The 20,558-nt window shown below is 29.4% G+C and overlaps 5 protein-coding genes across 5 annotated transcripts; 2 read left to right on the plus strand and 3 right to left on the minus strand.

Moving 5' to 3' along the window:
* Positions 1-60: 60 nt before the first annotated feature.
* Positions 61-1,879, minus strand: OCT59_005742 (uncharacterized protein; the record flags this gene model as incomplete). The annotated part of the gene is made up of 6 exons (XM_025314302.2): positions 61-386; positions 509-708; positions 797-1,364; positions 1,437-1,562; positions 1,620-1,629; positions 1,700-1,879. The coding sequence occupies 6 exons, from the start codon at positions 1,877-1,879 to the stop codon at positions 61-63; spliced, it is 1,410 nt and encodes a 469-aa protein (XP_025185280.2).
* A 7,514-nt stretch (positions 1,880-9,393) lies between these two features.
* OCT59_005743 (uncharacterized protein) lies at positions 9,394-10,169 on the minus strand (the record flags this gene model as incomplete). The annotated part of the gene is made up of 6 exons (XM_066140804.1): positions 9,394-9,399; positions 9,481-9,498; positions 9,608-9,752; positions 9,821-9,848; positions 9,990-10,053; positions 10,122-10,169. The coding sequence occupies 6 exons, from the start codon at positions 10,167-10,169 to the stop codon at positions 9,394-9,396; spliced, it is 309 nt and encodes a 102-aa protein (XP_065997653.1).
* A 42-nt stretch (positions 10,170-10,211) lies between these two features.
* Positions 10,212-10,654, minus strand: OCT59_005744 (uncharacterized protein; the record flags this gene model as incomplete). The annotated part of the gene is made up of 3 exons (XM_066140805.1): positions 10,212-10,372; positions 10,429-10,488; positions 10,588-10,654. 3 exons carry the CDS (start codon positions 10,652-10,654, stop codon positions 10,212-10,214), a joined length of 288 nt encoding a protein of 95 aa, XP_065997654.1.
* Positions 10,655-12,448: 1,794 nt separating this feature from the next.
* On the plus strand, positions 12,449-13,103 carry OCT59_005745 (uncharacterized protein; the record flags this gene model as incomplete). The annotated part of the gene is made up of 2 exons (XM_066140806.1): positions 12,449-12,797; positions 12,898-13,103. The coding sequence occupies 2 exons, from the start codon at positions 12,449-12,451 to the stop codon at positions 13,101-13,103; spliced, it is 555 nt and encodes a 184-aa protein (XP_065997655.1).
* A 450-nt stretch (positions 13,104-13,553) lies between these two features.
* OCT59_005746 (uncharacterized protein) lies at positions 13,554-16,171 on the plus strand (the record flags this gene model as incomplete). The annotated part of the gene is made up of 5 exons (XM_066140807.1): positions 13,554-14,589; positions 14,673-15,134; positions 15,291-15,389; positions 15,599-15,858; positions 15,953-16,171. The coding sequence occupies 5 exons, from the start codon at positions 13,554-13,556 to the stop codon at positions 16,169-16,171; spliced, it is 2,076 nt and encodes a 691-aa protein (XP_065997656.1).
* Positions 16,172-20,558: the final 4,387 nt, after the last annotated feature.

The following is a 20,558-nucleotide window of genomic DNA, read 5'->3' on the forward strand; positions in this document are numbered from 1 at the left end:
TTGCCCTGTTTATAAATCATAAAGTAATTTAATCAAAAACCATCGGACATATTTAATTATCTATAGCTTTGCTTTTTCATCGTCCTTTTTCATAGTTTCAATGTCTTTACTCTGCCATGTCCAACCATCCAATAAATCTAATACAACATTTATTCTATCTTGTCCCCAAACCAATTCCCCATCATCCACTTGAAACACCGGTGCTCCAAACATACCCAATTTAATAGCTCGGTCAGTATTCTCTCTTAATTTGTCTTTAACATTATTAACATTTTGTTGGGTAGCTTGGAATAAAGCATTACCATCGAATCCAGATTTGTTAAGAGTTTCTATAAGAAGGTCATTTGAGGTTCCAATTGGAATGTTATCGACCCAACATGCTTTAACTTACAAAACAAAATAAGAAAATAATTAAATAATGAAAGTAAATAAATTTCATTATAATAAAGTATTAAGCCAACAGACGCAAGTATGAAAACAAAAATATTTTTTTCGGTTTTTTACTTACAAATACACTCAAGAGTTTTAGGTTCCAACAAAAATATTCTCGAAATATTTACACTACGGATTGGAAACACATCAGGATAATAAAACTTAAATTTATCACCGACTTGGTTCCAAAACTGTACCCATTCATACATATCTCTAATATCATATGCTTTTCTAGTTTCATTTAATTTCAAAAGTGGTGTTTGTGGAGTTCCAATTCTACAAAAGGTACAGAAAGAAAATGAATATTAAAGAGTATTTAATTTAAATTTTGATATTTAAACCAATTTAAAATATGATCTTTTACCTATCAAACACAAATCCAAGAAGGAATGGCATATATTCAATATTAACTTCACATTTAGCTTGTTTTTTGATCCAGCTCAATTGAGTATACGCAATATAAGAATATTGCGAAGAAAAATCAAACCAAAATTTCAACGTTTTCACTTTTTTATTATTGCCGTTAAATTTTTTCTCGACAGAACATCTCGGATAAAACTTTAATAAATCCATTTGTTCTATAGATACACCTGTTGAAATGGATGTTAATGCCGCTTCAACGAAATGTAATCTATCTTGTCCCCAATATAATCTTCCACCTCCTGGATATTGTTCCAACCAAAAGCTAGGTACTCCCGGTGAGCCATATTCGACTGCTCTTGCTGTGGAAGAACTAAGCGAATTTTGATATTTTTTATTGGAGAATATAGATGAATCAAGTGGTTCATCATATGGAATTTTAAGTGATTGCGCAGTATTTAATAAAAGGGAAAGATCAGAAATATCAGCATTGTCAACCCAGTATAATCGATAAAATGCGCGAGTTAATGCTGCGCGATAAGATTGTGGCGTAGCATGGAGAAGTCTCAAAGCTATTTTTCGAAAAAAAAAACAATTAATTTGTAGATTTAAAAGAATTGATAGTTTTAAAGATTGTACTGTACCATATATAGTTTGGATTGGATGACGAGGATGAAAATTTAATTCTATGTTGTATCTTTGTACTGTACGCAACAAATCTTTTGTTATGTATTGTCTTTTTGGTAGTGGCATTACATCTGTTGCGCTTCCTAATAGATATCAATTAGTTTGAAAAATCGAATAAATTCGATGTTTTATTCATATACCTGCTTTACCCTATTATTTGCAAATTGCAAATTAGTTTTTTTTTATTTTTTTTAAAAAAAAATATTTAAATCTTTGCAACCTGAGGAGCTTTAATTGCTTTATAAATTTCTCCTAAAAGAACAGGTGTCCAAATAACTTTAGCATTTGTTCTTTTAGTTATTTGTTCAATTCGTTTGGAAGCAATATATGCCCACGGACATTGTAAATCATAAAAAAATTCTACAATTGGTTGCTTTGAATTCTTTATAATTGAATTCATTGAACTATTAAAAAGTTGAAAATATAAAAAATATATTAGAAATTAAGATTATCAGATCATGTACCAGTTGTATCACTCACTAAAAATGTACTGTAGATTTAAGCGCGAGAAAAGAAGGAAAAAATTTACTATTGGCTACGCATTTTTTGAAGCCGGAATTATGATAATTTCAGCATGTTCCTAAAAATGTTAATAAAATTTCGGCCGGGATTACCTATAAAAGGATAACTAGCTAAAAACTGAGATGAGCGATGGATTTTTATATAGGCCACTCATGTAATTATTTATGAAAAAATAAATTCAATATAGAACTATTAAATACAAAATTATTACTATAATTTTCACTATAAAAATACCTTAAAAGTAGGTAAGAAAATCCAATCCATTTTACTTTTCTTCTGAATTGTTAGAATTAGTAGAGGTTAGCATTGTTAGATAATTATCTGAAGTATGATATATTTATTTTTATATCAGGTAATTTTTTAAATTAAAGTTTAAAATTTGGTTAATACAATTATTTTGAAGGAATTTACTTGTACTGTTAATACATTTTAGATATAATCAATAATCATAGTATTTTATCACTATTTTATCTTAGGTTTGAAATTACCTGATTTATAATATACTAAATTTTAAAATAAGGAATATGTTTTTTTTTACACCTGCGATATGGTTGCATCTCCCTTTTACACTAACTATATACTATAAAAAACCTTATATTATATGTATTTTTGACTATTTTACAAATTTTCTTAATATTTCAAAAAAGATTTAAAATGTCATTTTGACTTTTATATGTAACATATTATAAGGATATGATATAATGCAGGTGCAATAAAAAATAAAACCCTTAAAATAATATTTAATATACTATAAATAATAGAAAATTGCTAAAGTTTACTGGTAATGATGATTAATATATTAACATTATGATGTACTTTTGACCAGAATTAAAAATCTAAAATACTGGTCTGCATTACATCATAATTTTACTACTGGCTATTGGTGATGTTTGATATTTAGTAATACCCTAAATAATATATTAGTTTAATATTTAATTTTATTTATACCTATATTTTCTTTATTAAATTTTTAAGTTTTTTCAATTTTTTTATATATATCTGTAATATTAAATAAAAAAGGATTTATTTTTTATTTATTTTTAATTTTACTTTTTATTTTTTTATTATGATAATTATAAAACTTTTTACTATAGAAAAATACAAATAATATAAATAAAAAATATTTTTCTGAAAAATTAAATAAATCAATAAATCTATTTACCATTTATATATTTTTTAAATAATTTTTTATAAATTTAATATTATAAATAAAAATATCATAATTAGAATTTTTTTAAAAGGGATTAAAATTTAAACGCACCTGCGTTTTGAATGCATCCTTCTTTTTTAGAAATTTTTTTATAATAAAAAATGCTGATCATTTCATTACGTGATACCAGAGAATTTCTGATTTTTTTAAATAAATGCAATTTATACCTTATATACTTACAAATAAACTCACGTTATATGTGTATTTTTGGGTCTGGTATAAAATCCCAAATGTCAAAATCCTGAAAATCCTGAACTGGACAGCATTATGTTTAATGCTAGCCAATTTTTTAGGATTTTGTATCATTTAGGATTTTGACATTTGGGATTTTGTACAGATCCTGTATTTTTGCCTCCTCTACAACTTTACTTACTATGACAAAAGGGGTTTAAAAATTCATTTTTGACTTATACCATAAGGGTGCGTTCAAACACAGGTGCGTTTAAATAGAGCTCTGAACAGGTCAGCCAAATTCAGGTAACCTGATCTGACCTAACCTGAAATTCAAGTCAGGTATGAGATTTTTAAAAAAAATTCAGGTCAGGTATGAAGATTGACCTGACCTGATTGACCTGTTGACCTGAAACTATTAATTTTACTATATAATAAAAGTGAGTTGCAGTATTGCGATTCACTTTTTTATATTGATTTTATATAATAAAAGTAAGTTGCAGTACAGTCAACTCTCTTTATAGTCACACATTTGGGACAGTCCATATTTGGTGATTATAAAAAGATGTGCGTGACTATATAAAAAATTTCTTATATTTGTATATCATAATTCCGGCCAAAAATTAACATAATTTTAGCCAGAATTATACTTAAAACTTTATTGTATCGTAACTTCGCCAATATTAATCGTAGAGAGATGATCTTACCGCCATTCGATTCTTCTTGATGAGACGGTTCTAATGGTATAAAATATGTCAAAATCCAATCACTAGATTAATTTCCGAAATTAAAAAATATTAATGGTTTTTGTGTAATAACTCTGCCAATATTGATCCTAGAAAGACGATCTTACTACCATTCGATTCGTCTAGATGAGACGAATCTAATGGTATAAGATACATCGAAATCCAATCACTATATCAATTTCCGAAATTAAAAAATATTAAATGGTTTTTAAGTAATAACTCCGTCAATATTAATCACAGAGAGATGAGCTTACCACCATTCGATTCGTCTTGATGAGGCGATTCCAACGAGCTATAAATCGTCCTTTTACAATCACTAGGTACCGAGAAATCTAGCAAAATGTTAAATGGCGCAGTAAACGTAAATCAAGAAATATTATAATGCCGATGTTTAACATTTTGTTGAATAACTCGTCAGCCAGTGATCAGAAAAGGATAAAACTAGCATGACCACGGAAATAAAAAGAATTTTACTGCGGACGCTACAACCAATAGCGTGAAGGTACAGGGATTAGTGTAGTTGGACTGCATCATGGTGAATTAGTGTGTACGGTTAGGCCGCACATTTCAACTAAGGGTCATGGTGTCCTTCTAACGTTCCCTATGAGGCCATTGGTATGTGCGCAGTCCTGTCCTTGAGGTCACTACTATACCTTGGGGGGGACTTCCTGTCTGGGTGGTCACTCCACGATACCACTGGGGTCCAGTAATGGCTAGATGGTCGTCCTAGATGGTAAAGCTGAGGGTGCAATGTCTTAGTGGTAGTTAGACCTTCTGTTAGGTCTTAGGCCAACCAAGGTGTTCATGCACAGAACAGGTAGCATGGTTATGGGGTTCGATTCCCCACTTCTTGGGTCCTGGTTGGTGATCCCCCGTGGTTGATACCCACCATAAGGGGTGATCCTGGACAGAAGCCTGCTACTTCCTGTCCGAGTGGTCACTACATAAGTATACCACTTGGGGTAAACAACTGTACTATCGGTGCTAGGTAATCGCGGGCTGTAGTGGCCTTTGAGTGAGACCTCGTACCTAAAATGGTGGTATGGAAGGGTACTAGATGGTTGATGTTACCTGTCGAAAGTCCTCCATGAAAGTAGGTGCTCTCTAAAGGTCGTAAAATAAATTGAGTACCAGTATCATGCAATGGATTAAGGATGAGTAGGCGGCGTGTACCTAGCTTCAGATCAGCCTAAAATGGGCTCCGATGGGGGATGTCTTCGTATGCTGCCTTGCTATTCACGAGAACCAAGTACTCGGTTTAATGGTTGCCTATTGAAGATGATAGGACACAGACCCGAGATTAGTCTCATAAGAGGCAATGGGTGGTCTGGCCGTAAATAATAGCAAAAGAAAAGGATAAAACTAGGGTTGGTCACCCTATCTCGGTGGTTAGTCACTGAGACCCTTATTAGGCCTGAGTATGGTGAGGTCGCAGGTTCGATTCCCATGACCACGGAAATAAAAAGAATTTTACTGCGGACGCTACAACCAATAGCGTGAAGGTACAGGGATTAGTGTAGTTGGACTGCATCATGGTGAATTAGTGTGTACGGTTAGGCCGCACATTTCAACTAAGGGTCATGGTGTCCTTCTAACGTTCCCTATGAGGCCATTGGCATGTGCGCAGTCCTGTCCTTAAGGTCGCTACTATACCTTGGGGGGACTTCCTGTCCGGGTGGTCGGCTCTACGATACCGCTTGGGGTCAGTAATGGCTAGATGGTCGTCCTAGATGGTAAAGCTGAGGGTGCAATGTCTTAGTGGTAGTTAGACCTTCTGTTAGGTCTTAGACCAACCAAGGTGTTCGTGCACAGAACAGGTAGCATGGCTATGGGGTTCGATTCCCTACTGGCCAGGGGTCCTGGTTGGTGATCCCTGGTGGTTGATACCCACCATAAGGGGTGATCCTGGACAGATGCCTGCTACTTCCTGTCCGAGTGGTCACTACAAAGTATACCACTTGGGGTAAACAACTGTACTATCGGTGCTAGGTAATCGCGGGCTGTAGTGGCCTTTGAGTGAGGACTTAGTACCTAAAATGGTGGTATGGAAGGGTACTAGATGGTTGATGTTACCTGTCGAAAGTCCTCCATGAAAGTAGATGCTCTCTAAAGGTCGTTAAATAAATTGAGTATCAGTATCATGCAATGGGTATAGGATGAGTAGGCGGCGTGTACCTAGCTTCAGATCAGCCTAAAATGGCCCGATGGGGGATGTCTTCTATAGTGGTGCTGTTACCTGAGGAATTAAGTACTTGGTATAATGGTTGCCCATTGAAGATGATAGGACACATACCCGAGATTAGTCTCATAAGAGGCAATGGGTGGTCTGGCCGTAAACACTTGCAAAGAAAAGGATAAAACTACTACCATTCGATTCGTCTCAGTGAGACGATTCTAACAAGCTATGATGCATCTTTGTACGATTATTAGATGCCAAGTTATTTAATATATTCTTTATATAACTGTGATTATAAACGGTTCTTTTTAATATAAGATTTTTGAGGATAGGTGTGATAGTGACTATAGATAGATTGTGACTATATAGGATCTTTACAGAAACCTTGAATTTTTAAACAATACCGAATTGATATAATAATGATGTTAAATAAATATCGTGGCGATATCGATTTGCAAATGATATCATTATGATATCGCAATGATATCATTTCAATATTAATTCAATATATCGAAATGATATCGTAAAGATATTTGTTTGAAAAAATATCAGATCGATATCATTTCGATATTGTTATAACAACAATGAATTTTTTGAAAAATGGGAAGTAAATACGATATTAATATGATATCGTTCCAACATTAATTCAATATCAATATGATATCGTAAAGATATCACTTTATAATTATCTAATCGACATCATAACGATATTGACGAAACATCAAATCGATATCATATCGATATTTCGATATTGTTATAACAATAATGAAAAATAGAAAGTAAATACGATATTAATATGATATCGTTCCAACATTAATTCAATATCAATATGATATCGTAAAGATATCACTTTATAATTATCTAATCGACATCATAACGATATTGACGAAACATCAAATCGATATCATATCGATATTTCGATATTGTTATAACAATAATGAAAAATAGAAAGTAAATACGATATTAATATGATATCGTTCTAACATTAATTCAATATCAATATGATATCGTAAAGATATCACTTTATAATTATCTAATCGATATTGACAAATAACGAAACGATATCATTTTGATATTGTTATAACAATAATGATTTTTTTTAATAAATGCAATATCAATATAATATTATTTTAATATTAATTCAGTATCAAAATAATATCAAAATGATATTATCTATAAAAATATCAAATCAATCAAATATCGTTTTATAATATTTTAATAATTTGTAATCTAATTTAAAAGTTAATTTCAATAGATTTAAGTTACCGGTTATTTATTACAATAACAATTTTAATTACAGATAAAGTATACATTAGTTTAAATATTATATAACAGATAAAAAAAATATCAATAAATCTATAATAAACTAATTCAATAAATTAGAATTATGAGTTAAATTGGTGATGTAAGTCAAAACATTATGCCTTAATACTCCAGAATCATAACTCATCAACCCAAAGTTGAGGATTAACCGGGTACCTTGCTTTAGATTCAGCGACACTGCCCAAGTTGGATGGGGTGTCACAGGTACGCTTTAAGAAGACTCGCTACGACTCTATTGCAAAAAGGATAAGTATATTCGAAAACACCAGACATAAATTCACCTCAGAAGTTTGGTGGGAAACCCCTATAAACAACTGCAGTTTCATCATTACCAAAATCATTGAATTTAGGGATACAATGAAAAAGTTCATGAGAATGACGGCTTTAAAAAAAAATACAAATATATTCTCAACTTTGACAATTCACCCTTATTCTTTGGCCTGGAATTCTCATATGACTGCATTATTGTTGTTTGTAATTTGATCCATTGAATCCACCATAAATTGCCTGGCAAAGCGAACTTTTATTAGACAACTATAGCTTCATCAACAAACGTTGCAATGTGTTTGGACGAATGACATCCTGTTTAATAAATTTTAAATGGGCAAACGTGGACCTAAAACCCATTATAAGGTAGGCTGCAAGAAGTGCAAAGCAACCTACCTAACCCACGAGTGGGTCTAAGGGTTAGGGAATTAATTACACGCCAAACACACACAAGTTGGTATGGAGTTAAAAGTCTTACAAACTAAAAATTATTTTTGCCACTTAATTCTCCAATAATCAATGTTATAAAAAAGTTACTTACGACTTAAGCCTACTTAATTATATATAAAACGACACTTCGAACAGACAGAGCTCATGATATATGAGAATATCCCATCATGCCTATTTTAACCTTTGATTAAAGGATTTTCGTTGCGTTAATTATATAAGCTTTACGCCTATATAACATAAGCTTACACCTATATAATTCAAGTCCGCCTTTTCCTATAACACACTATGCACGACGGCAAACGGTATAGGAGGAAGACTCTACTTTCAGAAAGAAAGTTTTTTTTTTCAAAAAAAAAAAAACGTACAAATAAATAGCGGTTAAATAAAATAGTGGTTAAATTGACTTTTTAGGAATTAATAGGCCTTATAGCCTTATAATATACGCGATCATTTAATATACGCGATCATTTAATCAGACAATTTATTAAATTTGGTATTACACGAACTTGATCAACCTGATAATTGTTTAGTCTCTTTATAGGTGGATATTTCTTAAATTATCACCTGAACTTTTCAATTTTTTGCAGAATCGAAGATGGAAACCGGAAAAGTATTCTGATTCAGAATTTTTTTTTAAGAAATGTGTTTGTTATTTTGTAAATTACCAGTCAGAATTGGCTTAAACTTTAAAGTTCTTACTTTACGCAAATGTTACGCAAATGTATTCTTTTTGATCTGTATAAGAACGTCAAATATATAGAGATATTTAGGCCGTATATACTAAAGAAGAAACGTCATATAATAACCATTCCATTTTTAACAAAACAACAATTACTTTTTAAACTTGAAAATGTTATATCTTAGACAAACATTTTATAGTTTTATACATCCATTTTATTTTATATTATTATCACTCGACATTATGGTATAATGTTTAGAATAATGATGTTTCATATTATCATTTGCTTGTAAAATTTACTAAATTTATTCAATGTAATATCGTTATAAAATGCATAATTTTATAAAAAAATTAGAGCGTTTGCTAAGATTTATAACTATGTATAATTTAATATTATTATTAATAACTATGATTAAAGGATATGAAGTATCAGTACAGTATAAATAAAATAACTTACCGATAAAGAATCAACGATCTTATTTCCGCTCCTAGAAGGGATCGTTAATTTTTTGGTCATATTATCTAATTCTTTAACGGCAGACAAATTTTTTTCCATTCCACGAAACCTTAAAGGTTTCTCTTACGAAATCAACCAAGGTATTGAATCCTCCATTTCTTGTTAATTCTGAAATATTAACAGCTACAAGCTGTCGGCTTAAAATCTTTTGGACAAATTCTTTATCAACGTAATCTATAAGTTCCTTTTGAGATAAACTTCCAGTAGATGCTCTATAATTAAATTAATAATTAATACAAACAGCACTATTTGGTTAGCTACGAAACAATTAAATAAATACCTGTTTTTTCTTATTTCTTTAAATTCTTCTACAGAAGTTAAAATAATTTGGTTAAACTTATTTCTGAAATCGATAAAAAATTTTCAGGTTTTTTCGAGGTAGCTTTTAGCTTCGTTCGAATGTATTTTTATTTTGAAAATTTTTGTTATCAACTCATCAAAAACTTCACCACGCGGACTTCTTGCACGTAAAAAAAGACACTTGACACTTTCGTCCCATAGACGAATTTTATCCTAAAATATTAAAAATACATTATTTAAAAGATTTAGACATAATAAAATCATGTTAATTTAATACTTACGTCCGTAATTTTACTGGATGATGAGATAGCAACATCCGTATTGTTCATTTCTAGTGCCAATCTTAAAATTTCCGGATGGTCGACGAGCCTTTAAGGAACTATTTCTAAATTTGACTTTGATTGAAATACTTCGGGTTTTTTATGATCTTCCGTCTTACTCTCATCATCATCATCATTATCATCATCATCATCATCATCATCATCATCATCATCATCATCATTACTTCTTTTTTCATTTACTACTATAACTTCTTTATCAGCAGATTCGGCAGCTTCTTTATTACTATTTTTACTTTTTTTCATCAACTGATTGGCTTTCTCAATGTCAATATCTCTTCTTTTTTCGTAATTTGTTTTCTTTTCGATCCTATTATACATATTTTTGGTATTTATTAATTATTCTTCTTACATATAACTATATAAGCAAAACTTACTATAAATTTACAAAAGAGTTATATCTACATACCTCCTTCAACTTCCATTTCTTGATTATCATCAGACGATTTATTAGGTAATTTACGTTTAGTCGTCATAATATAAAAAAAAATATGAGCGAAAAAAAAAGTGGAACAACCTTTTTGTTTAAAAGTAGGTGATATTTATCGAGAAAATATGAATGAATAAAAAATGTAGAGCAACTTTCTTGCTCAAAAAAGTAGATGATAAATATTGAATGAACAAAAAAAAGGGCGAGGTTATCATGATATAATTTTGAGATTTTAGCTATTGTAATTATGATTGTAGTATTTAATTGGAAAATATACATGATCTTAATATCATTGTGTATCGTGTAGAATGCAGGATCAGTTAAAAATATCAGGAGATGGGAAAACTAAAAATTATGATTTCTAGAAGATCGAAAATTAAATTTAATTAATATAAATAAATTATTACAATATCGAATTTCATTCAGTGAAATTTTTTTTTACATGGAAGATTACCTCAAATCGATTTTACGGTTTCAAATTTATTATATTTTTCAGGCTATACGTGGAATGAGAAGAAAAATAATGGAAAGGTGAGAAGAAAAATGATCGGTAGAAGAAAAGGAGTGAGAAGAAAAATGATCGGTAGAAGAAAAGGAGTGAGAAGAAAAATGATCGGTAGAAGAAAAGGAGTGAGAAGAAAAATGATCGGTAGAAGAAAAGGAGTGAGAAGAAAAATGATCGGTAGAAGAAAAGGAGTGAGAAGAAATTAATGGAATATTACGTTTTGAATTTCCATTTTTATGTGTGATACGATGACATGCAAGAAAAAAAAATTTATAAGATCCTGGTACTCTTGACGGAAAAATAACTGAGCCAATGAACCATGTGATGATCCTATCTAACTAAGCCATATCTATTTAGTGTAAGCCTCTGGATTGATTACATAAAAAATAGATGGGATCTACAGTAGTAGACTTACAACGATATTTGAAAAATACCGATATATTGATTGAAATTGTGAAATTACTGATAGGAAAGAGTTTTAATACATATTGGTGTAATCAAATATCGGTATATAAAGTATCAACTATTCAAATAATACAAGTCATGTGCAACTAATCATTTGTTTAATTGTTCGATAATATTCCTAAAACGGAGTAAATTAAGATCGAATTAAGTTCGTTACGGTGTAAATTAAGGTTAGCTTAAAATTCAGTATAATTGTAATATATCATCGCAGTGTAATATGAAATATAATCAAGGAAGGACATGCGTGATTTAAAATATTATATTTTATAATTATAAAGTATAAAGATAACATTTTAACTCATTTTTTATTAATAGAATTTGTTTATTTATTTTTATTTATATATATTAATTAATGCAGTATTACTATAATTATATTTTTAAAATAAATTGATAAATCAAAAAATTGAGTGTATTCAATGTTAAATAAATTAATTAAAGATGATTGCATTAGAACTAAAAAATTTAGGCAAGATCGTAAAAATAAACTCAAAGAAATCAAAAAAAATATGTGTGTATTCAATGTTAAATAAATTAATTAAAGATGATTGCATTAGAACTAGACAAGATCGTAAAAATAAACTCAAAGAAATCAAAAAAAAATTATGTGTGTATTCATTGTTAAATAAATTAATTAAGGATGATTGCATTAGAACTAAAAAATTTAGACAAGATCGTAAAAATAAACTCAAAGAAATCAAAAAAAAATTATGTGTGTATTCAATGTTAAATAAATTAATTAAGGATGATTGCATTAGAACTAAAAAATTTAGACAAGATCGTAAAAATAAACTCAAAGAAATCATAATAAATTTATTATAAATATAGAGCCTTTTCTTGACATTTTCCCCATCAAACTAATAATATTTAATAATGGCAGCATTAAACTTAAACGCAAATCTTCCAGTATACATTCAATGGCCTGATGACGCTGCTTTGACCTTAATTCAGCGTCGTCGGGCCTATCAGCCCTTATTCACCACAACGAGGTTACATAACCAAAACCAATTATGGCGTGGAATTGCTCGTGATATACGAAACAACCACATATTCAGGCCAACTAGAAAACAATGTAGAGAGAAATGGAATGCGCTAAAGTCGGGGTACGAGAATTTAGAGAGATTAATAAACAGAAATCCTGAAGGATATCCCACTCGTACCCCGACTTTGCATGACGAGAGATTCCACCAGGAACTCTCTGACGAGTTTTGGAGAGTGAAGCGTAAGTATTTATTATTTAACTGATTTTTTCATTAATTCATTGCATTTATATTAATACTTGCTTTGTTTTAAGCATTAGTCCGGGCCGCCCGGAGAAATAGGATGGATCGTAGGACATACGAGTATAGAGAGCGCAGGCGCTCTCGCTCCCGATCCCCCTACTACCACCGAGAGTGCAGGCGCTCTCGTTCTCGATCTCCTCACCACCGAGAGCGCAGGCGCTCTCGTTCTCGATCTCCCTACCACCGAGAGCGTGGGCGCTCTCACCGACGTCATTGATTTTTTATTTTTTATTTTATTATTTTAATATATTTTATTTTATTTTATTATTATGTTTTATTTTATTTTAATATTATGTTTTATTTTATTTTATTATTATATGTTTTATTTTATTATATGGTTTATTTTATTTAATTATTATTATGTTTATATTATTATATGTTTTATTTTATTTTATTATTATGTTTTATATTATTATATATTTTATTTTATTTTCTGATTCAATAAATGACTATTTTCGATAATATTATTTGTCATACCAATTGTCATTAACCGGTATAATTGACCCTAAATTTTGTGTAGCCAAATCGGCAGTAATTTAACCGAATTGATTACTTAATTGCATTTTTTTTTTGCCGACACACTAATAGTATTTAATAAATTTAGTTCTAATTGAATTTATAACAGATACTGTGGTAGTGGTACCACTGGTAATTATGTTCTAATTAAATTTGAATTATTTTAAATTGTTATAAAGATGAGAAGACGATATAGTCACAACAAGCCAATAGAGCCAATTCGAATTCGAAATCGGTTTTCTTACAGCAAACCTAATGAGACAACAGATTCTGACGAGAGAGTGGCAATTCGTTCGCCTGTACGTTCACCTGATAATGATAACGATGACATGGACTTTCAGTATGATTATAAAGATGATTTAAGTTTTCAAGACATTAATGATGACGATAATGCATATGGATCAATTAATCCTCAAGACTACAATGATGAGATGATATTTTCGCAAGATAATGTCAATTCATCTGATACTGAAGAGGAAGAAGAAAGTGATAACGAATACAATTATGAAGAGGAGGAAGAGGAGGAAGATAATAATGAAAACAATGACGAAGAGGAGGAGGATGAAGGTAATAATGATGATAATAATAATCAAGTGGAAGAGGAACGTAATAACGATGAAGAGGAACGTAATTACGATGAAGAGGAACGTAATAACGATGAAGAGGAACGTAATAACGATGAAGAGGAACGTAATAACGATGAAGAGGAACGTAATAACGAAGAGGAAGAAATACATCAAATCGTTGAAGCGTTAGATGAAGACAAGATACCGTTCTGCAATGGTCAATTTGCACCGTACTTTGATAATTATACAACTACGGCATTATTTTGCTGGCTTCAGAAACATAATGTTTCTACGAAAGCATATGAAGATCTTGTCGATATCATTCACAATTCTCAATTTGAACCTACCCATGTGGTAAAAAATATCCGAAGATTCCAATCATGGAGAAAACGTCTTCCTCTCCTACCAATAATAACAAAGTCTATTAAAATTTCACCAAAAAAAACTCCATCAACCTCACGAGGATCAAAACTTTCGTATCAACTCTCAATTAGTGAAATTATATGGCGTGTTCTTAATAATCCGATGCTAATGAAGCATATGTATTTTGGACCCGGCATTAATTCTGAAGAAAAATCAGAATTTTGGCATGGAAATTTATGGGGGGAATCCCCACTTTTTGGACAACACGAAATATTAATATCAGAAGGTTATAAATTAATACACTTTGATACAATTATAATTTATTATCATTGATAATATTTATTAAAGTTATTTATTTTTAATAAATAGTATTGTACCGATCTGGTGATTTTGTTTACTATCATGATGATAATGATCAAAAAAAACTTGGAAGATTAAGATCAATTTTAAAAAATCATGATGGATATTATCAGTTACGAATTCAAAAAATTTTGGAATATAGTGATTTACCTGGAAATTTAAAAGGGTTACCAAGACAACGTCGTTCTATTACCTGCAATGAAGTATGGTTACAAGACGAACCATTTTTAATTATAATGACTTCTCAAATTTTAGAAAAAGTAACTATATTGATGATGTTTCAACATCAAAATATTCCTGATGGTTCATTGCGGATTAGTGAAATAATTTATAAATGTAATGACCGTTGGCACGTTCGTAATGTAAAGTTTTCATACCTACATCCATCTGATTACATTTCTATTAGAAATCCACCATCATCATCTATGCCAATCTATAAGCTGTTTTTAGATCTTTATTATGATGATTTTGGTACATTTAGAAATGTATACCATTCTCTAGGTGGTGTTTATGTACAGTTTGGAAATATGCCAGCACATCAAAGAAAGCTAATAAAGAACCATTTTGTTATTGGGTTTATCCCATTTGGAGGAAAATTTGACGAATTTATGATACCATTCATTTCAGAAATGAAGGAATTAGAGAAAGGAAAGGTGATGACTGTCCAAGGACAAGATGCATGGATAATTGCTGGTTTAGGCGTTGTTACGGCAGATTTACCTCAAGGTAACGATATGACAGGAGTACTCTAAGGTATTTTTTCAACTTAGTTAATAATATAATAATATAATTTTATGACAACTATTAAAATTGTTTAAAAAATAAATTTAGACATAATGCAAATAAGGGTTGTCGTACTTGTAAAACTACTAAAGAATCATTGAGTGCTCACAATCAGGATATCGTAACAACATTACGTTATCATCATATTACAGACGAAGAAATCTTAAAAATTTCTCATGAGACTATAATGTCAAGAAGAGATCAACTTTGTACGGAATATGGTTTACGATCATTACCTAGTATTTTAGATAAATTAAAAAGGGAAAGACATTTACAGACGCCGCAGGATGTTTATCATGCGACTGCAGGAAAGATTGGGCGGCTACTAAAATTAACTTGTGAATTATTTTCACGAGAAGGAGAAGATAATTTTATCGAAATTTGGAAAAATTTTGAAATTCCAAAAAAGATGGTCTCGCTTACCAAATCCGATTACTCACTACAATAGTTTTATGATGTCGGATTTACTTAGATTAGCTATGATTATGCCATTTTTGTTAAACCAGTTTTTAAAAGAATCAAGTATCAAACGTAATGAAACAGCCATGATTCAACAAAGAATTGATGCATTTCGAGTTAGTTCAGTTCCAAAAATTATTATATCTTGTTGGATACATGTTGCAAAAACTATGAAAGCGGTTTTTAACAAGAAATTTACATCAGATAGCTATGAGGAATTGCAACAATGTCTTGAAGAAGAGTTTTCAATCCTTCCAAAGGTATAGTTACAAATTTGATATTGAAATGTGGAATAATTTCAAATAATTAACAATATTTTACTTTTTATAGGTTTTTGTAAATTTTGTTAATTTACCAAACATACACGTTAATATGCATCTTTTGATGCATGCTAAAACCTTTGGAACACTTATTAATACCCAAGTTGGTATAAAAGAAATGGTCCATCGTATTTTTAAGGGGATGGTACCAAAAACTAATTGCAAAAACATAGATTTAGATTTATTAAAGCGTTACAATACTTTATTTGCAATTCGACATTTAGCAGATGGTGGTATTGATCCAAGATTTAATAGATCTTGTACTGGATTTACAAATTCAAATTTTGGACAATTATTTTTAAATTGGTATGTTACAGAAGATAAATATTCAACTGAAGCAACTGAACAAGTTCAAGACGATGATGATGATACAAAAAGTAAGTATTTTATTGCATATAATAGTACATGTTTGATATTTATATTTACTAATCTTTTAATTTAGTTATATCTCCAGTAAACTTTATTTCCAATATTTCATTAAAAAAAAGAATGCCAAAGCAGGAACGCGATAAACTTCTTTTAACTTTACATAATTTTAAAACTGAATTGTTTTTATCTTATGTGGATATGAAGTTTGAGGCGGCACTTATAAACTCTTCAATTAGTTGGTACAAATTTGCATCATATATGATTGAAGAAGAAAATGGTATCCTTTCAAAAGTTCACCTACATCTCGATGATTTTATCACAATTTATGAAGAAGATCATGAAGAATCTTATGCAATAATCAAAGGTATCTTTCAACATAAGGGTAACAATAACAAATATTATGCATTTATTGTTGTAGATTGGTTTGAAGATACTATGGTTGAACATTCAGTATTAAAATGTCCACTTTACCGTCTCCAAAGAACAGGAGATAAATGGAGACGTATTTTTCCAATTACTGTAATAGATAATGTTCAAAAAGTACATTTTATTCATAATTGTAATTCAGAAAGGTGCCAACTACCAAATCATGATACTACAAATAGAATTTGGATAAAAAATAATTTTTATTTTACAGCCATATAATTATATTAATTATATAAATATAATAAAATAATTATTTTAATTTGTATCGTATAAAATTTTAACCAATAAAATCATATGCATGATGTAATAATAAATTAAAATTAACCAATTAAAATCACTTTAATTACATGCATGTGATATCATGCATGTGATATCTAAAAATAGCTAAAATTCGCGTTTATTAATGAGATTTTTTTTGTTTATTTTCAAAAATACGCTTTTCTCTTGTCTTTTATATTAATACTTTACGGTATTTTAGTTCGTCTCTTTTTAAAGTATACTTTAATTATCTTTTTACAATATTAACAATACTTTGGGATACTTTAGTTTATATATTCAACATAGTAAGACACCCACATACGAAAAGCAAGAATAAAAGCAAGAATAAAGAAAAGAAAATGTACCCGCCACTCACATACGAAAGAAAAGAATAAAAGAAAGGAAAAATGTACCCACCTACCCACATACAAAAGAGAAAAAAGCCGTTTTTTAAATAAATAGTGGAGCTGTTAAGCAAGGTATGAAAATAGGATATACACGTATTTTTCATATTTTTTTTACAATATGTTGTGGTTTGAGTATTTTTTTGTTAGACTGTGGTATAAATGTGAATATATTTTTCAACGGCCATGTATCTATTGCTTGTTAAATATATTTGCAATTTCTTTGTTAGACTGTGGTATTACAATATGAAGTGTGAATATATTTTTCAACGGCCATGTATCTATTGCTTGTTAAATATATTTGCAATTTCTTTTGTAATATTTGCTTTAGCCTGGAAGAAAATGTTGTAAAATAGGGCTGGATATTTATGGCATTTTCCGCCTTCCAATTACTTTGTCCGGGGGTAGCCTGACAATTTGTCGTTGTCCGTCAGTCGTAGCAACCAGCATTTTTTTACAATATTATGATTTTAAGAAACAAAACACTTTCAAAAAAATTTAAAGAAAGAACTAACTTAAAAATATTATCATTTTTATTATTCTTTACAAAATCCCGGAATTACCTGCTCTAACTATTATCCCAAGGTTATGTATTAAATTTTAAATATATTTTACAAAGAGTACATTTTATTAATCATGATTGTTTTTTTTATTTTTTTTATATATATATATGTTGTGCGTCAGGTGTCGATTTGCGTCAGATGACAGCTGACGCACAACATATATATATATTTTAAAATTGAAAATGATGTATCCATCCACTCACATACGAGAAGAAAAGAATAAAAAAGAGAAGAAAAGAATAAAAAAAAAGGAAGAAAAGAAACGTACTCCACTCACCCATAATAATCCACTAATAAAAAATTATTATTATTAATGTATAATAAATAATAAACATATATTACAATAAAAATATTTTTGTGATGTTAATTCGGTGTTAATATAATATCATTACGATGTAGTTACGATATTAAATAAATGTAAAACATTTTTTGTAATATTAATTCGATATTAATATGATATTATTATGATGTAGTTACGATATCAAATAAAATTGTAATATTAATTCAATGTTAATACGACATCACTACGATGTGGCTACGATATCAAATAGATGTAAAATATTTTTAATATTTTTGCAATATTAATTCGATGTTAATATGATATCACTACGATATGGCTACGATGTGGTTACGATATCAAATAAAATGTCAAATATTTTGCAATATTAATTCGATGTTAATATGATATCACTACGATGTGGTTACGATATCAAATAAAATGTCAAATATTTTGTAATATTAATTCAATATTAATACGACATCACTACGATGTGGTTACGATATCAAATAGATAAAATATTTTTGAATATTAATTCGATGTTAATATGATATCAATACGATGTGATTACGATATCAAATAAAATGTCAAATATTTTGTAATATTAATTCAATGTTAATACGACATCACTACGATGTGGTTACGATATCAAATAGATGTAAAATATTTTTGCAATATTAATTCGATGTTAATATGATATCACTACGATGTGGTTACGATATCAAATAAAATGTCAAATATTTTGTAATATTAATTCAATGTTAATACGACATGGTTACGATATCAAATAAATGTCAAATATTTTTGTAATATTAATTCAATGTTAATACGACATGGTTACGATATCAAATAAATGTCAAATATTTTTGTAATATTAATTCAATGTTAATACGACATCACTACGATGTGATTACGTGATAATATTTACATCGCATAATGATCGCTGCGATATCGCAGAGATATCGAACTAATCAATGTCGAATAAATATAGTTACGACTAACTTAACGACGTCGAATCTATTTTTTATCAAAATATCGTAATGATATCATAATGATATCATTGCAATATCTAATCAATATCGATTGTAAACTCCAAGTTTCAGCAAAGATAGATTTTAATAATAAAGTGTTTTGAACATTCAACTGGTGTGACTATATAGTAGAATGTGACTATAACGGAAGTGACTATAGAGGGAGTTGACTGTATTGGAATTCACTTTTTTATATGATTTTAATATAAAAATGTTGAATCGCAATATTTCGAGAAAAAACGTTGCGAAAATGTTTTTTCATAATATTATATTAAAAAAATGTTTCGTAACATTTTTTTTTGATATTTCAATAATAACGTTGCGAAAACATTTTTTTCATAATGTTATATTAAAAAAAACATTTTGCAATATTTTTTTCAATATTTTAATAAAAAACATTGCAAAAACATTTTTTTTCATAATATTATATTAAAAAAAAAAAGTTTTGTACCGTTTTTTTTCAATACTTTAATAAAAATAGTCCTAAAATTTTTCAGGTTTCAGGTCAGGTCAGGTCAAACAGATAACCTGATATAACCTGACCTGACCTGACCTGAAAAAAAATTTCAGGTCAGGTTTATCAATTAACCTGACCTGACCTGACCCATTCAGAGCTTTACGTTTAAATTTTAAACCCTTTTTAAAATATGTTTGAATATTTTTTTACTAATTATTAATAATTATTTTTATGTATATGCATAGAATTAGAAGCCATTTATTAGCTATACTTATCTTGCTTACAAATAGAATAGAAAATAAACATCTTTACTGATTTTCAAGTTGCAATAGATAGTATTATTATACAAGAATAAATTTAACAAATGGAAAATATAAAATATGAATATAGTGTAAAAGTATAATTAATAGTATAATTAACCTTATTGATAGTAAACACTTAGAGTTAAAACTAATAAAAGTTAAAGATCATTTAAAAGTCAAAGGCAATGAAGAAGCAAATAAAGTGGTCAAGAATGATATGGAAAGATTAATTTGTATTATAATTAA

The sequence above is a fragment of the Rhizophagus irregularis genome, chromosome 14, assembly GCF_026210795.1.
Source record: "Rhizophagus irregularis chromosome 14, complete sequence".
Lineage (NCBI taxonomy): Eukaryota > Fungi > Glomeromycota > Glomeromycetes > Glomerales > Glomeraceae > Rhizophagus > Rhizophagus irregularis.